This window comes from Liolophura sinensis, chromosome 1, assembly GCF_032854445.1.
Source record: "Liolophura sinensis isolate JHLJ2023 chromosome 1, CUHK_Ljap_v2, whole genome shotgun sequence".
Lineage (NCBI taxonomy): Eukaryota > Metazoa > Mollusca > Polyplacophora > Chitonida > Chitonidae > Liolophura > Liolophura sinensis.
The window spans coordinates 94,521,268-94,545,249 of NC_088295.1; the positions used below are offsets into that span (position 1 = coordinate 94,521,268).

The following is a 23,982-nucleotide window of genomic DNA, read 5'->3' on the forward strand; positions in this document are numbered from 1 at the left end:
TGCTGACCATGTGGCCAAGTCACTGGCATGTTTTCTTTCTGGCCACTGACCACTGCTTGACCCCTTGGGTGAAGATGAGCTGAAGGAGGGTAAGGGTAAGAGGCAGGCAAGGGCTATTAGCACTGGAGCAGTCAGCTGGTCATAGTAACCCATGGGATAGTTTCTCTAACCCAGTGTTAAGCACTTCAGGATGCCTGGTCAGTCAGGAAGTGGGTAAGGCCTCCCTCATATGGGACTGCCCATCCAAATCATCCTGTCTGACCATGTACTGATTCTGACCAGATTGGGCTAGCTTGAGGATGTGTAGGTGTTATGCTCCCCCTATGGTTAGCTATACAGCAGACTGGAGGTTGGACCTAGCACACCTGGCTGTTTTGGTATGTGGGCATGAAGTGCTGGTAGTAGTGAAGGCTGCTGGTATTACACAGGGTTACTGAGTCACACACCTCCCTCTCTCCCTCCCTCAGCCAATTGGACAGCAGCCAGGGAGAGAGCCAGGACCTCCTGGTCAAGCAGATTCCGTACTGCACAGCTCCAGTAGCTGGGAGGTAGGTGGCTATAGCACCACTGTAAAAACTCCCCACATTTGAGTCCATACCCAGGCCAAGCAGCACTTGACATCCACAGAAATACAGTCTTCTCTTACTGTGTACAGTGATGGGCTAATGAGAGCCTAGTGTGTGACAGACAACACATTCATCTCTTGGTCTGACTTACATCTGCTGCAGCAGGCAGCATTGGCGGTGGTGAGCGCCAGTCTGGACTCTAGCACCAGCAGGCAGCAGCAGCAGTGGTGAGCAGATAGTGCGTCTTCGGCTGTCACACTCTGATGTGGCCCTGCTGAACACCAGAGATGGATATCAGGCTTTGTGCTAGCTGACTGTTGTCTTACTGGATTTAGGTCATTGTGCTGCCTTGTTGCACCCCCCCCCCCCCCCCTCTTTTTCTCTTTCTTTCTCTCTCTCTCTCTCACTCTCTCAGTGTAATCACTGGACCATGTCTGATCTCACACCACCAGTATACTTGTACACAGTCTCTGATCAGACAGCTGGCTAGTCCCTCACCTCCCTGACATCTCACACTTCGCAGGAGACAGACTGTTTACAGCTTCTACAATCACAAGCATAGTTTGAGATGATGTGGCATAAGGAATTCCATCTTACCGTTTTTCTGCTGGAATTTGGTGATTGGAGGATCCATTATCGCTCCTGAGAAAGGCATTATGCAGTTTATTCATGAGGAGGGCCATCACTACGATTGTGCCGTTATCTATCTGTTCCATGCCTGTGTTTTGTGAACAGCTGTGAGGAAGTACCCACCTCATAGCTATCAATTTTGGCCATCCTTGTTTTAATAGCTGTGCTGTAATCGTTGGTGTAGGCAGTGTGACCCAGAAATGGCAGTAGGAGGCAGTGTGGTGGTGTTCATAAGTTGTGACCACTCTGTCTGATCCCCTCCCTTGGCCTGGCTAGCAAGTCCCTGGCTTACTAACCCACCCCCTGAGCCTCAGGGATGTAAGGTTGTAGGATGAAGGAGAGGAAGACGCCAGTGTTTATGTCCAAACCCTGCCCCTCCTCTGCCAGGTTACTCTACCATAAACAGAAATCGTTGGATCAGCTAGACTCTGAACTCCTCAGCAGATTTGTCACTCATATCAGCAGGTACGTGTTAGCAGGATGTTTTATCACTGACCGTACTGTATTTGCTAATATGTACACATGTTCTGTTTAGCATTGCTCTGATTCTTAAAAAATATTCTTATTTTCTTGATCATTTATACTGTTTTACGTCACACTGGAATAAGTTCCATGTGTTAAAGGCTGGCAAAAAGGTGTGGTTTGTTTGTTGTTTTGTGTGTATTAATTGTGTTAATATTGTTTGATTTGATATTCAGTGGCAGGGAGAAAAATCTTCTGTATACTCTGTATGTTACTCTTAGTGGTTAGCTGTGGCACTGTCATGCTGACATCTATGGTAACACACTGGTCATACTCTTACATACTCACCTGACTGAGACAGGTGATGCACAGCTCACCAGGTGATGATACACACTCACCTGTTTTACAGGTGATACACAGCTCACCAGATGATGATACACACTCGCATGTCTTACACAGGTGATACACAGCTCACCAGGTGATGATACACACTCACCTGACACAGGTGATACACAGCTCACCAGGTGATGATACACACTCACCTGACACAGGTGATACACAGCTCACCAGGTGATGATACACACTCAACTGACATAGGTGATACTCAGCTCACCAGGTGATGATACACACTCACCTGTTTTACAGGTGATACACAGCTCACCAGATGATGATACACACTCGCCTGTCTTACACAGGTGAAACACAGCTCACCAGGTGATGATACACACTCACCTGACACAGGTGATACACAGCTCACCAAGTGATGATACACACTCACCTGACACAGGTGAAACACAGCTTACCAGGTGATTTTACACACTCACCTGTCTTACACACGTGATACACAGCTCACCAGGTGATGATACACACTCATCTGGATGACACACGTGATACACAGCTCACCAGGTGATGATACACACTCACCTGTTTTACAGGTGATACACAGCTCACCAGGTGATAATACACACTCATCTGGATGACACGTGATGTACAGCTCACCAGGTGAATATACACTTACACAGGTGATACACAGCTCACCAGGTGATGATACACGCTTACCTGTCTTACACAGGTGATAAACAACTCACCAGGTGAATATTCGATGATACACACTCACCTGTCTTGCACCTCTCGCCAGGTGATGATACACACTCACCTGTCTTCCAGAGCTCACTAGGTAATGATACATACTGGTTGTCTGATTGATTGGGGCGTGGAATTGTGTGCTAGGGATAGTTTTATACACACTACACTGGCATTTTCCTTATACTTCTGAGCAGTAGAATTCAACAGGTCAACTCGACAATCACTCTGGTTAATTGAGCATACCCCAAGCATACATACATACATACATGATTGTATAGCACATGTATATTAACTAGTGGAGTACTTGTCATCTATATTCTAAGCTTATTCTTGGCAGTACAACAGTTTCACACATGAAACCTTATTAGCCTAGTTTCCTACAGGAGGCTCTGGCTCGTTAAGTAATTACAGCTGGCACATGTTCTACATATTGGTACATATACTGTGTGTGGACTGTCAGAACTGTGCACAACTGGTAGTGCACTGCTTTGAGGGGTTATGTACATGTATTCTCAGCAGCACAACTGTTGGATTGACTGACCCACCATTAACCTCCACACAGAAGGTAAGGGTAATTACAGCTGGCACAAGGTCTACACATTCATGTAGGTACACCGGACAGTGAACTGGTGCTAGGCATCGTGTAGGTGTGTATGTGTGTGTACTATGGTGGCTTCTGTGAATGAACATTGTACAGTCAGAGCCATGTACCTACTGGTATCTCCCATCCACATTGCCCCCTCCCCCCCCCCCCCTCACTTCTGCCCTGCCCCTGTGTAACCCTGATGGGATGCAATGCCCTTTACCCTGGTCTGGTAATACTTAATGAGCTCAATTAGGCTCTCTCTGCTTCTTCATCTACTATATAAGGTCATGGGCTGGCCACAAGCCAATCTTAGTAACAGCCTTGTATATTTAGCTGAGCATGCATTCCCCCCTCAGTCATACATTTTCATATATAGTGGGGGGAAACGGAAGAAAAAAAAAACAGCTGGAGTGGCAATGTAATGCGACCAATCTTGATGCATTCATTATGAGATGTGCGGGGGTTGTGGTTGGGGTGTGGAGCTTGCTCATGTAGTAATGTAGTAGCTAGCAACGGGGCACAGAGGCAAATCATCCAAGATGTTTCTGTCTGGATTTTACTCCTATCTTCGTAGCAGGAAGACATCAGTGTTTACAGATAATCTTTAACTTAAGTAAATATTGTATGTTATTTCATAGTTTTGACTCCCACACGTAAGATGCCTCCTTGTTACAGGGTGGTACTGTATGGAATACTGCAGAGTTCAATTTGTGGAAAAACTGTTTTAGTCTGCCTCACGGCGATGTATATCCTGCATGAAGTTTGTTGGTGTTGAAGGAGGGCAGGGTGTGGGAGGGGGAGACTTCCCCACTGCATCGCTACATTTACTGTTGTTCACTTTATCATCCTGTTTAAGAGGCTAATTCTCTGCCCAGTTTCCTCCCACCATAATGTTCTGCTCGGTCTTTTCCCACCATAATGCTCTGCTCCGTCTCCTCCCACCATAATGCTCTGCCTTGTTTCCTCCCACCATAATGTGCTGCCTGGTTTCCTCCCACCATAATGCTCTGCTCTATCTCCTCCCACCATAATGTTCTGCTCGGTCTTTTCCCACCATAATGTTCTGCTCCGTCTCCTCCCACCATAGTGCTCTGCCTCGTTTCCTCCCACCATAATGCGCTGCCTCGTTTCCTCCCACCATAATGCTCTGCTCTGTCTTCTCCCATCATAATGTTCTGCCCCGTCTCCTCCCACCATAGTGCTCTGCCTCATTTCCTCCCACCATAATTCTCTGCCCGGTTTCCTCCCACCATAATGTTCTGCTCCGTCTTTTCCCACCATAATGTTCTGCTCCGTCTCCTCCCACCATAGTGTTCTGCCTGGTTTCCTCCCACCATAATGCGCTGCCTGGTTTCCTCCCACCATAATGCTCTGCTAGGTCTCTTCCCACCATAATGCTCTGCCTGCATTCCTCCAACCATAATGCTCTGACCAGTTTCCTAATACCATAATGCTCTGACCGGTTTCCTAACACCATAATGCTGACCGCCTGCTAAAACACCAGTCATACGAATAAACAAAGAAGAGGTTAATTGCTGAACAATAGTTAAACTCCCCATGATCATAGTTCAGTTCAGGCTCAGTTCAGCTCAATTAGAATGATATTCCTGTAATTTTGTTGACTTCCCTGTTCTCCAGTTACCAGTTGGTTCTAGGAACCTTTTGTTGGGTTATTGTGAGAGCCTTAATTATAATCCAGTGGGTTGAGTGAGTGAGTGAAATTGTAGATCAGCATTGTTGTGCACAGTACTGGAGGAATAGTGTAAAGCCAGAGCAGTGGAGGAAATAGAATGTGCCACTGGTAGTGTCAACTGGTTGATTACCATCCCGTTCACTTGATCACCTGGATGTGAAATTAATGTGGCATTTTGGTTAAATTCAAGTGCTTGGTCCATAATAAAACCAGTGGGGAACATTTCCTGCAGGAAACACGGTGTCCCATGGTGTGTGTATTCTGTGACAAGCCAGTCTGTAGTTGTGGTCGTAAATCAAAAAGTTATGTCACAATTACAGCAGTGTAACATCAGAGAATGATTGCTTGGGACTAGGGTGCGTATGAGGGATTGTGTTCACACAGTGGCACTATGGCAGGACATTGGCTTAAACATAATGAATATAAAATTCTTCTGACTTTGTCGTGAAAATTTGATTCAGCAGATCTAATTAATTAGTAAATTGAAACATTTTAGTGAGAGGCCGTTTTTAATTTCCCGCCCATGTAAGCGTGTTTGTGTGAGTATAATACACCTGACTGACCTAGTTACACCTGTGACTGACTGAAGGTCCGTGGCACCACAAAAAGTGTCTACAGGTAATTGTGTACAGGACTAATTGCCACAAGCTTATTATGGAGAAGTTGATCTGACAGAGTAGCCTATTTCTATCCAGGTGTTAACAGACTGGTATCATGTAAAGCCTCTCCTTGGAAGCATAGGTTAAGAGCCACTATGTGAGAAATACGCTGGTTAGATCCAGGTGATAAGCTAGTAAAGTGACACCTCAACCCAAATATACCTCCTATTTGTTTTGCACATCCCCCATGGCAGAGGGAAATGTCTGTATTTGTTTGACAATAGAGTTTAGTAGATCAGTGTTGTACAGGCATCCTCTGTCTGCAGTGTTACAGGAGTTACTAGATCAGTGTTGTACAGGCATGCTCTGTCTGCAGTGTTACAGGAGTTAGTAGATCAGTGTTGTACAGGCATCTTCTGTCTGCAGTGTTACAGGAGTTAGTAGATCAGTGTTGTACAGGCATCTTCTGTCTGCAGTGTTACAGGAGTTAGTAGATCAGTGTTGTACAGGTATCTTCTGTCTGCAGTGTTACAGGAGTTAGTAGATCAGTGTTGTACAGGCATCCTCTGTCTGCAGTGTTACAGGAGTTAGTAGATCAGTGTTGTACAGGCATCTTCTGTCTGCAGTGTTACAGGAGTTACTAGATCAGTGTTGTACAGGCATCCTGTGTCTGCAGTGTTACAGGAGTTATTAGATCAGTGTTGTACAGGCATCCTCTGTCTGCAGTGTTACAGGAGTTACTAGATCAGTGTTGTACAGGCATCTTCTGTCTGCAGTGTTACAGGAGTTAGTAGATCAGTGTTGTACAGGCATCTTCTGTCTGCAGTGTTACAGGAGTTACTAGATCAGTGTTGTACAGGCATCCTGTGTCTGCAGTGTTACAGGAGTTAGTAGATCAGTGTTGTACAGGTATCTTCTGTCTGCAGTGTTACAGGAGTTACTAGATCAATGTTGTACAGGCATCCTCTGTCTGCAGTGTTACAGGAGTTAGTAGATCAGTGTTGTACAGGTATCTTCTGTCTGCAGTGTTACAGGAGTTAGTAGATCAGTGTTGTACAGGTATCTTCTGTCTGCAGTGTTACGGTGTACACATACATACCAGGCAGGCAGCCAGGCCCCTTACAGGAATATGTTTGTATTTATACTGCACTAGATTATAAGATTAAGGTACAACAGGTAATCCTGTCATGTTGTGAGATTGTATTAGATACTGAGTTTATTAGATACTGAATATCAGTCCTGGCTAATGCCAGCAGTTGTACCCTTGGTTGCAGTAAATTTAATTCCTGACAACAGGTGTAGTAAATTATGACATCATTTAAGTTTCACGATAGTAGAAAAATGAGCGGTATTTCCATACATCATTCAGGCGCAGATCTGTTGCCGTAAGACTGCCTAGAAATATGTGCACTCCAGTCTCTGTATTATTATTATGGGCACTTCCATCAGAAACACTAAAGCACTAACACTTTGTAAAAGATAAACATTATTTAGTGTCAGAAGAAAAATGAATAATTATAAAAAAAGTATGTGAAGGGGATTTTATGAACACTGGCGAAGCTCTTCTGGTGCCATCAAGATTGTCAGACTACTTCGACAAAGTTTCAGAAAGAAATGACCTGGATGTTAAGTTACACATAAATACATTCAACTGTTGTTTCAGATCATTGCCTTAAAAATGAAAAACTACAGGTGAACAGGGAAGTAGGTTAGATGTTTTGGTGACTACGAGGACTACCCTGTGTGTATGTCATACCCTAGTGTTTAGGTACAGGTATATTGTAAGTATAGGTAGTTTTTAAAGTCTCTGGCATTATCCTGCTATCATACCTGTTACACAAAAACATCAATTCTCAAAAAAAAGGTTCATATGTCAATTTCATGAAGTGGGTTAAGGTGAATATATCTTGCTCTGTATTTGGACTGATGACCAATTTGTGCTGTACATTGTACGTATAAACATAGGTAAATATAGGCCAGACCAATACAGGAAGATAACAGCTGATGTGAGATGTCCAGTTATGGATCACTGCTCATCATACCTGATAGAAATCCCAGGGACAGGTGTAATTGCTGTGATGAGTTCTCACCTGTGTAAGTACTGCTAACAGCTTACAGGCGTGTTGTGTGACTGGACTTGTTCCTCTGTCCCTTTGGTGCTATGAGTCTTGGGTGGGAGGAGTACAGCATGTAATGTCAAGGTCAGGCTTGGACCAGGGGTTAGGGAAAGCCCAGGAAAACTGTAGTGGTGATTGAGAAGTTGATTGTAGAGCTGAGAACCAGGAGCTATGGTGCTGAGATACAGCTGCTCCGTTAGTGAGGAAAGCTATCTCTTATTGCTCCTACCCCTAGTCACTTACAGGACTTAAATGCAAGACCATGTTGGCCTAATTGTTTAAGTGTTTTCTGTAATGAAATGTTCAGTGTAGGGCTATAGGAAAATGCCTATGCTTATGAACAGTGGTCTGCATTTTTTCCTGGCTTATTGTGGGTGTCCGTTAACCAACCGGTGGGCAGAATTCTGCCACAGGTATACATATGTAACTCCTGCAGCTTGTCTAGAACATTGTTTGAATTCCAAATTCCATGGTGTATTGTCTGAAGCGAAGTCAGTCAGTTCACTAAGGTGGTGTAACCTATAGACATGCCCATCATGTGGAAATCACAGAGAACATTCTTTGTGTGTTGGCCCTATGATTTTAGCTATGACTACAGACTGAGCTTTTAAACGTGGAGGACGTTTTGGTGCTAAGAATAAAGCACTTTGACATATCTAGTAAATAATTAAATAAAGATAATTAAAGTCTTCTGTTTTGCTCAGAATCCTTGTTTTGTGTCCAATTATCCATGATTTGTGATTTTTTAGTACAGGTTAAAATTACATGATGTGCCTAACTGAGTAGATTCACAGCTTTATGCCTGAGCAGAACATATCACACACATTTCATTCATAGCACATGTACACTCTGTGTTAACCTATTTACTACACTTTAGTTTGAATTAATTCTGATCCCTGAGTATAGTTTATATTACATGTGTAATTTATTCTTCTGTATGTTCTTATGTTCATCATGTGACATGATTATTTGGGGTCTGCACACTGCACAGAGTGTGTCTGGGACATTTGGCAATTTTCCATACTGCCTCATGTGTCTTGGTGGTCTGCACAGGCACAGTGTGTGTGTGTGGGACATTTAGCAATTGTCCATACTGCCTCATGTGTCTTGGTGGTCTGCACAGGCACAGTGTGTGTCTGGGACATTTAGCAATTGTCCATACTGCCTCATGTGTCTTGGTGGTCTGCACAGGCACAGAGTGTGTCTGGGACATTTGGCAATTGTCCATACTGCCTCATGTGTCTTGGTGGTCTGCACACTGCACAGAGTGTGTCTGGGACATTTGGCAATTGTCCATACTGCCTCATGTGTCTTGGTGGTCTGCACACTACACAGAGTGTGTCTGGGACATTTGGCAATTTTCCATACTGCCTCATGTGTCTTGGTGGTCTGCACAGGCACAGTGTGTGTCTGGGACATTTGGCAGTTTTGATTGAGCCTTACACAAGTGACATGTTTTCTTTTTGGAACAAAGATTAAGTTCTCTTCAATATACATGTATATGGCATCCTGTGCACTTCTATGGCTGCTGAAGCTGCTCTGTGTGGGTTGAAGCATCACTCAGTGTAGAGAAACGGGATGTTCACTGGCGCTATCTCCTGTTGATATTTCAAAATTTTGCTGTTAACTGAGATAAGCTCTCAATAAACAGGGAAATGGTAACTGTGTCTTCTGGGAGGGTCACCTCGCAGAGATGTACATGTAGATGAGGCAGGCTGGCTGGTGGTGGTAGTGGCCGTGCAGGGGCTGATAGCTCTCTGCTGCTACAGTTATCTGTATACATATACACATGGATGTACTGAGGTAATGGTGGGCTCAGGCTGTTCCCCACCCTGGGGACTAGACGTACATATATTTGTGATCCCAGACTGATGTCCAGCTCTCAGGATGTGGGCATGTCAGGGAGGTAGCTCTCAAGGGCTCCACTTCACCCTGGGGATTAGGTGTATCTATATATATATATATATATATTAGGTGTGACAATATATGGTGGCCGTGTGTGTTTGTCTCCCTACCACTGTTGTGCGCATATGTCCATCACATGTTGGTGCATTCATAACTAACATGCCAGAGGTTGGTGGTTTATCCTGGGTGATTTCCTCCACCCATAAAATTGACAAGTGACAAGATTTTCATTATGAGGTTAACCAGCAGAAGTAAATAAGTAGACCTTGCTTCAGTCATTATCTGTCGTCATATTCCTGGTGAGAAATAAGTAGACATTGCTTCGGTCATTGTCTGTTGTCATATTCCTGGTGAGAAATAAGTAGACCTTGCTTCAGTCATTGTCTGTTGTCATAATCCTGGTGTGAAAAAGGTAGACATTACTTCAGTCATTGTCTGTTGTCATATTCCTGGAGTTAAAAAATTAGACGTTACTTCAGTCATTGTCTGTTGTCATATTCGGGGTGTGAAATAAGCAGACATTACTTTGGTCATTATCCGTTGTCATAATCCTGGTGTGAAATAAGTAGACATTACTTCGGTCATTATCTGTTGTCATAATTCTGGTGTGAAAGAAGTAGACATTACTTCAGTCATTGTCTGTTGTCATATTTGGGGTGTGAAATAAGCAGACATTACTTTGGTCATTATCCGTTGTCATAATTCTGGTGTGAAAAAGTAGACATTACTTCAGTCATTATCTGTTGTCATATTCGTGGTGTGAAATAAGTAGACATTGCTTCGGTCATTGTCTGTTGTCATATTCGTGGTGTGAAATAAGTAGACATTACTTCGGTCATTGTCTGTTGTCATATTCGTGGTGTGAAAATAAGTAGACATTGCTTCGGTCATTGTCTGTTGTCATATTCCCGATTTGCTATTAATTGGTGTTTGTAATTTGGAAACATGTTAATATATTTGTTGGATGTGTAATGTTGAAAAGAAATCTATGAGTGTACATAATTGGCTGTTTGAAGGTGGTTAAATTTCCTGTATAGACATAATTTCAAAATAAAGTGTGCATATGAGATGACTGACCCAATTTCATTTAGTGTACACACTGGGTCAGTAATACATTGTTTTGTTGTGACCAAATTTCATGTACTGTACACACTGGGTCAGTAATACATTGCTCCGTTGTGACCAAATTTCATGTACTGTACACACTGGGTCAGTAATACGTTGTTCTGTTGTGACCAAATTTCATGTACTGTACACACTGGGTCAGTAATACATTGTTCTGTTGTGACCAAATTTCATGTACTGTACACACTGGGTCAGTAATACATTGTTCTGTTGTGACCAAATTTCATGTACTGTACACACTGGGTCAGTAATACATTGTTCTGTTGTGACCAAATTTCATGTACTGTACACAGGTCAGTAATACGTTGCTCTGTTGTGAAACTGAATAGCAACTCTGGCCTATGACTGTACGGACATGTGTATGTGTAGGCCACCAGTCGTGGTAATCACAGAATACCAACCTCAGTATGCACATGAGCTGTAAATTGGGACAGTCAGTTAGGGCAGATAATTAACATCAGTTTCATCACATTTGCATTAAGATTTTAAGCTTGAGCTGATAAAGCTGGCATCTTTTCTGGTGCTGCATGGTACGGACTCTGGAGTTTGGCTATTCTGGCTGTAGCTCCAGCTGCTACAGCTTTGTTACCTCCTGAGACAGATAACAGTAGGGGACAAAGGGGATCCCCCTGTGGTATCCCACTCTGGCCTCCACACACAGTCCTCATACAAACACTAGTACCTTGTCTTACTTTATTACGTAGGCAAATATAGATGTGTCTAAGAACATCATTGTGTTCCTGTTTCTACTGATTTGTTAAGTACTTGTTGTTAGGACGTATTGTTAAATAATGATGGGTAGTTTTAGTCCTACCTGTGAAATATCTATCCACTACAGTGTACTCATTGTGAAATGAGTTAGCTCAGGTGACACAATGTGGTGAGGGTGTGTTCACAACAGTCCACTGCTTTATTTCACTGTGAAAAGCATTGCATTCTTTTTGTTTGGTGTACTGTCTAAACAGGTGACATTCAAGTGGTAATTAAGAACTAGGTTTTTTTGTAGAACAATGTGGAAATTTTCTGCTGTCCTTCAGCTAATGCCTTACATTTATTCAAGAATCTAAAAAATGTTCTTACCTGTGTGTTTTTTAAAGGTAATTATATTAATATGGGGTATGAAAAGATGAAAAAACATGTAATGCATTGGAAAGGTCAGATGTCTTATTACAATATTTTCATTTGTTACTCCTAATTGCACCTTAATTTGCTATTTTTTTTTTTTTTTACCCTTCTACGTCTCTCATTATAGGCCCCATTGTTACTCAGGTTCGTCTGTTAATCAGTATAGAGGACAAAATGATCCAATGTAAAAATTGATGTTACAGGAAGATGTATTGTTGTATTCTTGAGGTAACCATGGTGACGTATTTGTTGAGAGATGAATAGAGCGTAGTCTTTGTGCTCCATCTCACCTGGCCCGTGGGCCCTGGGGTAGGGTCTCCCAGGCACGTGCTTGTTATGTCTTATAATAGGAGGGTTTTCTGTAGGACGTGTGGCCAGGATTCATGTCCATAAGGTTTAACACACTCCAGCCCAATAAAACATCATACAGACAAAACAGACAAGTTTATGAATTCTCACAGACGTTTATGATGGCTGCATTTAGTGCCCATTGTAAATTGTAATTCTCCTGCTGAAAGGTGACTGTGGACAGTTGTCATGGCAGGTTGTTTCTGGTCACTGTAAGGAAGTCTGGTATAATGCTTTCTCCTTTGTGAGTGAGGGAGAGAGGGAGGGAGGAAGTGAAGCAGTGTCTACAGCCATAGCTAGGGCAGAGCCTGTGAGCCACAGAGAGGGAGGGGATCCTGTGGGGGCCACAAAGACCAGACAGACTCTTACCTTCAGGCTGTTATGGTCTGCTGAAAAGCACAGTGGCTGCCTCTGGACTAGTGTGTCATTAGTAACTGTCAGCTGACCATCAGACACTGACAACAGGGAAACAGTGGAGGGTCAGTGACTGACAGAGGGACTGGGGGAACTAAGAGCTGACAGCAGGCCTGACTGAGTCACAGTCCATCTGTGGGACCCCAGCGCTGACCACAGCAAGTGATGGGGGTCCACTTCAATGGAGACCGCAAGACCATCCCGATCAAGAAGACAAGACCTGCCAGTGACTGTATCAGGTAAATGGTAAACAGTGATGGGTAATCCGTTCTGTGACTCATAATGGTGTACTGCTGATAGCTTAGGTCAATACAATGCCTTACTGCTGGTCTCTGGTCCTAACAACATCAACAAAGGGGTGCTAGATTACACAATGGACCTGGGCTCACTCAAGACCAGAGCCTCTCTTATTCTTGATGTGATAGTGGACGGAGGGCCAATATTTCTGCCTTGTCTTCCTTGTGCCTGGTAAGTTCTTAGGGGTATTCCTTCATTAAAGAGAAGGCAACCTTATTGATTGTGATTACCTCATCGCTGCTGTTACAACAACAACACTGTAGGCTGTGGTCAGGGCTGTCATTGCTGGTCGACTGAGTCATTGTTTTCAGCAGAGATTTGGTTAGGGAAGCAAGGGCTGTTCGTAGTGCTAGTGACGATTTCTGTTTCAGTGACAATGTTCAATGGCTACCAGTGGCTCACTGGCAAAAGTGAGTTGTTGCAGTGGACAAAGATAATGCACAGACATCATCCATTCCTTTTATAGGGTGAGGTATTGCCTGGGTAAGGTGCACATGTGTCAGTCTGATACCACATGTAACTGATCGTTGGGTGCGCATCTGTCAGTCTGATACCGCATGTAACTGAGTGTTAGGTGTGCATGTGTCAGTCTTATACCACATGTAACTGAGGGTTAGGTGCACATGTGTCAGTCTGATACCACATGTAACTGATCGTTGGGTGCACATGTGTCAGTCTGATACCACATGTAACTGAGGATTAGGTGCGCATCTGTCAGTCTGATACCGCATGTAACTGAGTGTTAGGTGTGCATGTGTCAGTCTTATACCACATGTAACTGAGGGTTAGGTGCACATGTGTCAGTCTGATACCACATGTAACTGAGGATTAGGTGCGCATGTGTCAGTCTGATACTACATGTAAGTGAGGGTTAGATGCACGTGTCAGTCTGATACCACATGTAACTGAGGATTAGGTGCACATCTGTCAGTCTGATACCACATGTAACTTAGTGTTAGGTGCACGTGTCAGTCTGATACCACATGTAAGTGAGGGTTAGGTCCACATGCGTAAGTCTGATACCACATGCAAGTGAGGGTTGGGTGGGCATGTGTCAGTCTGATACCACATGTAACTGAGGGTTAGGTGCACATGTGTCAGTCTGATACCACGTAACTGAGGATTAGGTGCGCATCTGTCAGTTTGATACCACATGTAACTGAGTGTTATTTGCGCATGTGTCAGTCTGATACCACATGTAACTGAAGGTTAGGTGCGCATGTGTCAGCGATATACCACATGTAACTGAGGGTTAGGTGCACATGTATCAGTTTGATACCATATGTAACTGCTGTAACAACCTGGTATATTGAGGCAGGTTTAAAGAGATTTCCCTCACGTAGACCATTGTGCGAATATAGGTTACTGTGCCTGTGTCCCATTAGTGAGTAGTCGGTATGAATAGCGGATAAAAGGCTGTGTGTACAATTGTGTATGTATATGAGGGTTACTCTCCCAGGTGGGTCGTTGTACATGTCATACTGTGGTTGTGCCGAGTGACCTTATCAGCTATATAATCTCTGCATCAATAGTCTGCTTATCATCCAGTTAGGGATGCCTTTTGCTGTGTTAGTCAGGCTAAGGAATAGCCTGGGAACACCTACATGCTACCCCCTGAGTATCCACTGGCTATACAGTACAGTCTGGTATACAGTTGTCAAAAAGCAAATGTTGTTACTCATGACTTGAGAACCATGCTATCTAGGATCTGCCTTCAGGTGACACATCAGTGGCCTTCAGTTTACCCCAGCTTTGTCACACAGGTGACACATCTGTGAAAACAGTGTGACAGTGCTCTGTAGCTATCAGTTTACCCCAGCTTTGTCACACAGGTGACACATCTGTGAAAACAGTGTGACAGTGCTCTGTAGCTATCAGTTTACCCCAGCTTTGTCACACAGGTGACACATCTGTGAAAACAGTGTGACAGTGCTCTGTAGCTATCAGTTTACCCCAGCTCTGTCACACAGGTGACACATCTGTGAAAACTGTGTGACAGTGCTCTGTAGCTATCAGTTTACCCCAGCTCTGTCACACAGGTGACACATCTGTGAAAACAGTGTGACAGTGCTCTGTAGCTATCAGTTTACCCCAGCTCTGTCACACAGGTGACACATCTGTGAAAACAGTGTGACAGTGCTCTGTAGCTATCAGTTTACCCCCCAGCTCTGTCATAAAGGTGACACATCTGTGAAAACAGTGTGACAGTGCTCTGTAGCTATCAGTTTACCCCAGCTCTGTCACACAGGTGGGACATCTGTGACAACTGTGTCACACAGCATTCTTTAACTTTTTCTGTTTACACAGGTGACACATCTATGAAAACTGTATCACAGCATGTGGAAGTAAGGTGTTACCATGAGGTAGTAGGGTCTTATCTTGAGGTAGTGACATGTTAGCATGGGGTAGTATGATCTTAGCGTGAGGTAGTAACATGTTAGCGTGGGGTAGTATGATCTTAGTGTGAGGTAGTAACATGTTAGCGTGGGGTAGTATGATCTTAGCGTGAGGTAGTAACATGTTAGCGTGGGGTAGCATGATTTTAGTGTGAGGTAGTAACATGTTAGCGTGGGGTAGCATGATCTTAGTGTGAGGTAGTATGGTTTTTAGTATGGTATTAGCTTGAGGTAGTAAAATGTTAGCACAAGGTATAAAGGTGTTACCGTGAGATAGCAAAGTGCTATTGTGAGATGATAAGAATTCGGTGTGAGGTAATAAGGTCCTAGCATGAGGTATATTTAAGGTCTAACGTTGTACATAGCAATTTTTCAGCCACATGAAGATAAGAAGTCATTATGTGTGTATTATGTGTACATTTTTGTGTCTGCTTGTTGCATGGTTGTCCATTCTGCCAGTGCTGCTGTTACATTCACATTATACTGACACCAGGCCAACCAGTCACTCCACCCAGTCACATTATACTGACACCAGGCCAACCAGTCACTCCACCCAGTCACATTATACTGACACCAGGCCAACCGGCCACCCCACCCAGTCACATTATACTGACACCAGACCAACCAGTCACTCCACCCAGTCACATTATACTGACACCAGGCCAACCGGCCACCCCACCCAGTCACATTATACTGACACCAGGCCAACCAGCCACCCCACCCAGTCACATTATACTGACACCAGACCAACCAGTCACTCCACCCAGTCACATTATACTGACACCAGGCCAACCGGCCACCCCACCCAGTCACATTATACTGACACCAGGCCAACCAGCCACCCCACCCAGTCACATTATACTGACACCAGACCAACCAGCCACCCCACCCAGTCACATTATACTGACACCAGGCCAACCGGTCACCCCACCTAGTCACATTATACTGACACCAGACCAACCAGTCACTCCACCCAGTCACATTATACTGACACCAGACCAACCGGTCACCCCACCCAGTCACATTATACTGGCACCAGGCCAACCAGTCACTCCACCCAGTCACATTATACTGACACCAGGCCAACCGGCCACCCCACCCAGTCACATTATACTGACACCAGACCAACCGGTCACCCCACCTAGTCACATCATACTGACACCAGACCAACCAGCCACCCCACCCAGTCACATTATACTGACACCAGGCCAACCGCCCACCTCGCCCAGTCACATTATACTGACACCAGACCAACCAGCCACCCCACCCAGTCACATCATACTGACACCAGGCCAACCGGCCACCCCACCCAGTCACATTATACTGACACCAGACCAACCGGTCACCCCACCCAGTCACATCATACTGACACCAGACCAACCAGCCACCCCACCCAGTCACATAATACTGACACCAGGCCAACCGCCCACCCCACCCAGTCACATCATACTGACACCAGACCAACCAGCCACCCCACCCAGTCACATCATACTGACACCAGGCCAACCGGCCACCCCACCCAGTCACATTATACTGACACCAGACCAACCGGTCACCCCACCCAGTCACATCATACTGACACCAGACCAACCAGCCACCCCACCCAGTCACATTATACTGACACCAAGCCAACCGCCCACCTCGCCCAGTCACATTATACTGACACCAGGCTAACCAGTCACCCCACCCAGTCACATTATACTGACAGCAGGCCAACCGGTCACCCCACCCAGTCACATCATACTGACACCAGACCAACCAACCACCCCACCCAGTCACATTATACGGACACCAGGTCAACCGCCCACCTCGCCCAGTCACATTATACTGACACCAGGCTAACCAGTCACCCCTCCCAGTCACATTATACTGACAGCAGGCCAACCGGTCACCCCACCCAGTCACATCATACTGACACCAGACCAACCAGTCCTGTGTCCTTGCTCTAACCTTTCAGTGCTGAGCGCCAAGCCGGGCAGCAGCAGTATCGTGAGATAGTAAGGTGTTGGCGAGAGGTAGTAAGGTGTCGGCTTGTCAGCATGGGGTAGTATAGTGCAAGCGTTTGTAGCAAGGTACTATTGTGAAGTCGTAAAATGTAAACAGGAAATGGTGCATTGGTCAACTTCACATATACATAGATCCATCCAGAATTACATGCAATAAGTCAGAAATTAACAAAATGGACGCTCTTATGTATAAAGGTAATACTTACATGTGCTTAATGTCTACAGCTTAGACCTCCTTTTTGGCTCCGGGAAAAGCAAATTTGTGTTCAGTGGTTAGACGTTTTTAATTCATATTAGTGATAGCATAAAGAAAAGCCATGAATGCATGTACAAGTGGATTAAACACTGTACCCATGATCTGTAGCAGGGATAAATAGCAGGGACAATCGTGGCTTCTGATGATGTGCTAGTATGTAATACTCCTCCCATGTCCTGGTCTTCAGCAATAAACTCTCCTGGTTAATTGGCATGTTGTTTTATGGCTAGAGTTTAGTGGCCATTCCAGGATATCCCGGCTGGTTATTGCCTCCTGCTGGCCTTATAGATAAAATCTTTATATAGGTGTAGAATTAAGGCAAGGGGAGTGAAGAAAGTATAAGAGCTGTAGATGGTCTGAGTAATTTCTTATTATTACATGCCAACACGCAGTAAAATGCCTGTACATGACTGGGTTCTGCCAACAAGTAACAAGCATAAAATGACAGTAAAAGAATGTGATGGTATTGCTGGTTATGTTCTAGGTGGGGCATGATCTGTGTCATTCTCTGTCATCGGATCATCACATTGCAGTAACTCACTGTCATCAGATCATCACATTGCAGTAGCTCACTGTCATCAGATCATCACATTGCAGTAGCTCACTGTCATCAGATCATCACATTGCAGTAGCTCACTGTCATCAGATCATCACATTGCAGTAGCTCACTGTCGTCACCTATCAGTAGCTCACTGTCATCAGATCATCACATTGCAGTAGCTCACTGTCATCAGATCATCACATTGCAGTAGCTCACTGTCATCAGATCATCACATTGCAGTAGCTCACTGTCGTCACCTATCAGTAGCTCACTGTCATCAGATCATCACATTGCAGTAGCTCACTCGTCACCTATCAGTAGCTCACTGTCATCAGATCATCACATTGCAGTAGCTCACTGTCGTCACCTATCAGTAGCTCACTGTCATCGGATCATCACATTGCAGTAGCTCATTGTCATCGGGTCATCACCTATCAGTAGGTCACTGTCTGATTAAATGTTATTATGAGCAGTAGGGCGTTCCACTGGTTGTCAGCTTTGTGCTGTCCGTAATAGGACTTATAATGGTTATAATTATCTTGGTAATTTAAAGGCTCTCACGGTGTTAGTACAGCATATGATTTACAAGGACTGATTATGCTACATAGGTGTGATACTAGTTTTGCTTCTGCCATATATGCTGAAGTTGTTGAGATTGATTACAGTTTGAAAAATCAGGTGTCATCGCCTCCTGGGCCGATGAAGATCACAGGTAGATAATGTCTGTTTGTTGAGGGGTGCATAAAACGCCAGTGACAGACTGAGCAGAGGCTTCTAATATGGCCTATCCACACTGGTCTGGGCTTGCACAGTGGATAATTAAGTTACTGCTAATGGCTGTTTTAATTATTTCTAGTCAGACTTTAGTCAGCTCCATCAGCCTCTGAACATGTCTCTAATGTACAAGGTGTTCATATTATTGTGTTAATGCAGCCTGGGTGTGAGGAGGGTGTGATTGCCAGGAGTCCGGCTAATTCCTGTGGGGAGAATGTCACCAGTGTCTTGGGGACAAATGAGAACAGCTAGTCATTGACTAGTGGACAGTCTCGCTGACCAATCTCTCCTCTACCATCAGTCATAGTCTCACACTAATACCCTATTAGCTGACTGGGTTACAGTAACATGAGCATGTCGAAACTTCCGCTGTTCTTGACTGAATTAAGTATGTACATGTATGCGCTGGCATGCATATCCTGACTGGTCTTTCAGTATCTTTGTTTTGTCTGTGATTTGTTCCTGGATATGCGCCGGCACGTATGTCCAGACTGGTCTTTCAGTATTTTAGTTTTGTCTGTGATTTGTTCCTGGATATGCGCTGGCATGTATGTCCAGACTGGTCTTTCAGTATCTTAGTTTTGTCTGTGATTTGTTCCTGGATATGCGCTGGCATGTATGTCCAGACTGGTCTTTCAGTATTTTAGTTTTGTCTGTGATTTGTTCCTGGATATGCGCTGGCATGTATGTCCAGACTGGTCTTTCAGTATCTTAGTTTTGTCTGTGATTTGTTGCTGGATATGCGCTGGCATGTATGTCCAGACTGGTCTTTCAGTATCTTAGTTTTGTCTGTGATTTGTTGCTGGATATGCGCCGGCATGCATATCCTGACTGGTCTTTCAGTATCTTAGTTTTTTCTGTGATTTGTTGCTGGATATGCGCCGGCACGTATGTCCAGACTGGTCTTTCAGTATCTTAGTTTTGTCTGTGATTTGTTCCTGGATAATTTCAGTATGGCAGTGGCACCAATGAAATAAATAACGCGATGATAATTCTCAGTTGAACACCAGAGCAATCGTGTTTTCGATCAGATTTTTAGAATAGCTAATACTGTATGTTCCTCAGAACATACGTGTACATAACAGACTTCTATGCCACAAGTTCATCCTTTCTATTCTCCCTCAAACCTATCCCTTAAAAAAAATGACTGAATATTTGTTAATAATAATTTTTGAATGAGTCCATGTGAGTTATATCAGCTAATTAAGGTTGATGAGTGTCACAGTTTTCCTCAGCATGGGGGTTTGTACATATAAGATTAACCACTAAACCTCTGTGATGCTGTGTGAAAGTGGAGGTACAAACGTGTGAATGTCCATCTTTTCATGCATCATTAACAATCATTAACAAACTTAGACTTCAGGCACGTCCTGGCTGTTCAATTTGATGGTGATTGGATCTTGGTGTTATTAAATGACCGTCAGATCCTGGCTCTTCACTTTCATGGTGAATGGATCTTGGTGTTATTAAATAACCATCAGGTCCTGGCTCTTCACTTCGATGGTGAATGGATCTTGGTGCTATTAAATAACCATCAGGTCTTGGCTCTTCACTTCGATGGTGAATGGATCTTGGTGTTATTAAATAACCATCAGGTCCTGGCTGTTCACTTCGATGGTGAATGGATCTTGGTGTTATTAAATAACTATCAGGTCCTGGCTGTTCACTTCGATGGTGAATGGATCTTGGTGTTATTAAATAACCATCAGGTCCTGGCTGTTCACTTCGATGGTGAACGGATCTTGGTGTTATCAAATAACCATCAGGTCCTGGCTCTTCACTTTGATGGTGATTGGATCTTGGTGTTATTAAATAACCATCAGGTCCTGGCTCTTCACTTTGATGGTGATTGGATCTTGATGTTATTATAACCATCAAAAGTGGAAGTTTGGAGGAATCCGATAAACCACAAGAGAACACCACGTTTTGAAGCGCAGCGTGAGAGTTGCCATTAAATGCTAAGCTTGCCACAGGGAGCCACATAAGGTGGACTGGTGTGAAATGTGTGTGTGTGTGTGTGTGTGGAGGCAGAATTGGGAACATGTCAGCACCAATGTGCATCTGGGGAACCAGGCTCATTAGGCTTCAGGAAGTGAGCCCTTAAGAGTGGGTCACAGTTAAGTGTAATTAAGTGGAATAATCATACAGTCCAGAGAGACAGTGGGGCTTTTACAGTCCAGAGGGACGGTGGGGCTTTTACAGTCCAGAGAGACGGTGGGGCTTTTACAGTCCAGAGAGACGGTGGGGCTTTTACAGTCCAGAGAGACGGTGGGGCTTTTATAGTCAAGAGAGACGGTGGGGCTTTTACAGTCCAGAGGGACGGTGGGGCTTTTACAGTCCAGAGAGACGGTGGGGCTTTTATAGTCAAGAGAGACGGTGGGGCTTTTACAGTCCAGAGGGACGGTGGGGCTTTTACAGTCCAGAGAGACGGTGGGGCTTTTACAGTCCAGAGAGACGGTGGGGCTTTTACAGTCCAGAGAGACGGTGGGGCTTTTACAGTCCAGAGAGACGGTGGGGCTTTTACAGTCCAGAGGGAGGGTGGGGCTTTTACAGTCCAGAGAGACGGTGGGGCTTTTACAGTCCAGAGAGACGGTGGGGCTTTTACATGAATGCTGTTCCACACATTCCACGGACAGTTCCCTGTTACTACAGGAATTGCTATTCTGTTAAAAGACTAGCTGGTTGAATGAAGTTTGCGGCCTGAGTCTTTTAGCACCACACAGAGCTATTTACATTTGCCTGTGTGAACAGTTGAATGAGTGTTATGCGTGGTACATTTGACAACTACTGATGCAGAAAACTCTCTCTGAAGAGTCTTCTCAATGACCCACCATTCTGTGTGATATTTGAAATTGCTGAAAACCAGAGCACCCTCAGTACTGTATGCTGTATATGTATGTGTGGGCTTTTAAGCCTTATTACAAGGAGTCATTAGGTGTGTGTACACATACTGTGCCTTGTTGTAGCATGCTGTCTTTGCTGACAGATTGCTGCTATCACCTAAGCGTCATGCTGAAATCACCATATGGTGTCACCCCACCCAATCACATTATACTGACACTGGACCAACCAGTCCTGTTTCCATGGTCTAACCTAACATATGACTGTAAATGCATGTACTGATTATACTGTTTTTAAGCTAAACATGCCTGGTTAGTTTTGATTCCCTTCACGCCACTGTTCATGCATGTGTGACGGGAATGTTAGGTTTTGTTTTATATTATATATATTTGTGAAATATATTTTAACAATTTCCCCCCCCCCCCCCCAAATTTGTATTTGCACTATAATCATGTATTGTCACCATTGTTAAAAACATATAGTGTTTTCTTGATGAATAAGTACACTGGCAGACCATGAAAATTGTTAGTATGTCATGTATGTTCAGGTATGGTGACAGATGTAATACTGTTTGCCGATGTGTGCTGATTGACAGTGTGATGGGAGAGCGTATGAATGCAGCAGCTAGAGTGTGCAGGTATTTGGAGAATGTTAAGTGGCCTGGCTGCAGTGACAATGCATCCACAGCTTAGTGACCTGGCTGCAGTGACAATACATGCACACCTCAGTGACCTGGCTGCAGTGACAATACCTGCACGCCTCAGTGGCCTGGCTGTAGTGACAATATATGCGCATCTCAGTGACCTGGCTGCAGTGACAATACATGCACACCTCAGTGGCCTGGCTGCAGTGACAATACCTGCACGCCTCAGTGGCCTGGCTGTAGTGACAATATATGCACACCTCAGTGACCTGGCTGCAGTGACAATACATGCACACCCCAGTGGCTGGCTGTAGTGACAATACATGCACATCTCAGTGACCTGGCTGGACAATGCATGCACATCTCAGTGACCTGGCTGCAGTGACAATATATGCACACCCCAGTGGCTGGCTGCAGTGACAATACCTGCACGCCTCAGTGGCCTGGCTGTAGTGACAATACATGCACATCTCAGTGACCTGGCTGTAGTGACAATACATGCACATCTCAGTGGCCTGGCTGCAGTGACAATACATGCACATCTCAGTGACCTGGCTGTAGTGACAATATATGCACATCTCAGTGACCTGGCTGTAGTGACAATACATGCACATCTCAGTGACCTGGCTGCAGTGACAATATATGCACACCCCAGTGGCTGGCTGCAGTGACAATACATGCACATCTCAGTGACCTGGCTGTAGTGACAATACATGCACATCTCAGTGACCTGGCTGCAGTGACAATACAGGCACACCTCAGTGACCTGGCTGCAGTGACAATATATGCACACCCCAGTGGCTGGCTGCAGTGACAATACATGCACATCTCAGTGACCTGGCTACAGTGACAATACATGCACACCTCAGTGGCCTGGCTGCAGTGACAATACCTGCACACCTCAGTGGCCTGGCTATAGTGACAATATATGCACACCTCAGTGACCTGGCTGTAGTGACAATACATGCACATCTCAGTGACCTGGCTGCAGTGACAATACATGCACACCTCAGTGGCCTGGCTGCAGTGACAATACAGGCACACCTCCATGGCCTGGCTGTAGTGACAGTATATGCACACCTCAGTGACCTGGCTGCAGTGACAATATATGCACACCTCAGTGGCTGGCTGCAGTGACAATACATGCACACCTCAGTGACCTGGCTGTAGTGACAATATATGCCCACCTCAGTGACCTGGCTGTAGTGACAATATGTGCACACCTCAGTGGCCTGGCTGTAGTGACAATATATGCACACCCCAGTGACCTGGCTGTAGTGACAATATATGCCCACCTCAGTGACCTGGCTGTAGTGACAATATGTGCACACCTCAGTGACCTGGCTGTAGTGACAATATGTGCACACCTCAGTGGCCTGGCTGTAGTGACAATATATGCACACCTCAGTGGCTGGCTGCAGTGACAATACATGCACACCTCAGTGACCTGGCTGTAGTGACAATATATGCCCACCTCAGTGACCTGACTGTAGTGACAATATGTGCACACCTCAGTGGCCTGGCTGTAGTGACAATATATGCACACCCCAGTGACCTGGCTGCAGTGACAAT

The 23,982-nt window shown here is 44.7% G+C and overlaps 1 protein-coding gene across 1 annotated transcript in view; it reads left to right on the forward strand.

Moving 5' to 3' along the window:
- The first annotated feature begins 1,004 nt into the window (after nt 1-1,004).
- Nucleotides 1,005-23,982, forward strand: part of LOC135465995 (uncharacterized) — a 72,199-nt gene continuing 49,221 nt past the window's right edge. Inside the window, exon 1 of the mRNA XM_064743383.1 lies at nt 1,005-1,661. Coding sequence (XP_064599453.1) covers nt 1,528-1,661 — 134 coding nt within the window. The 5' untranslated portion in view covers nt 1,005-1,527. The remainder of the gene's footprint in view (nt 1,662-23,982) is intronic.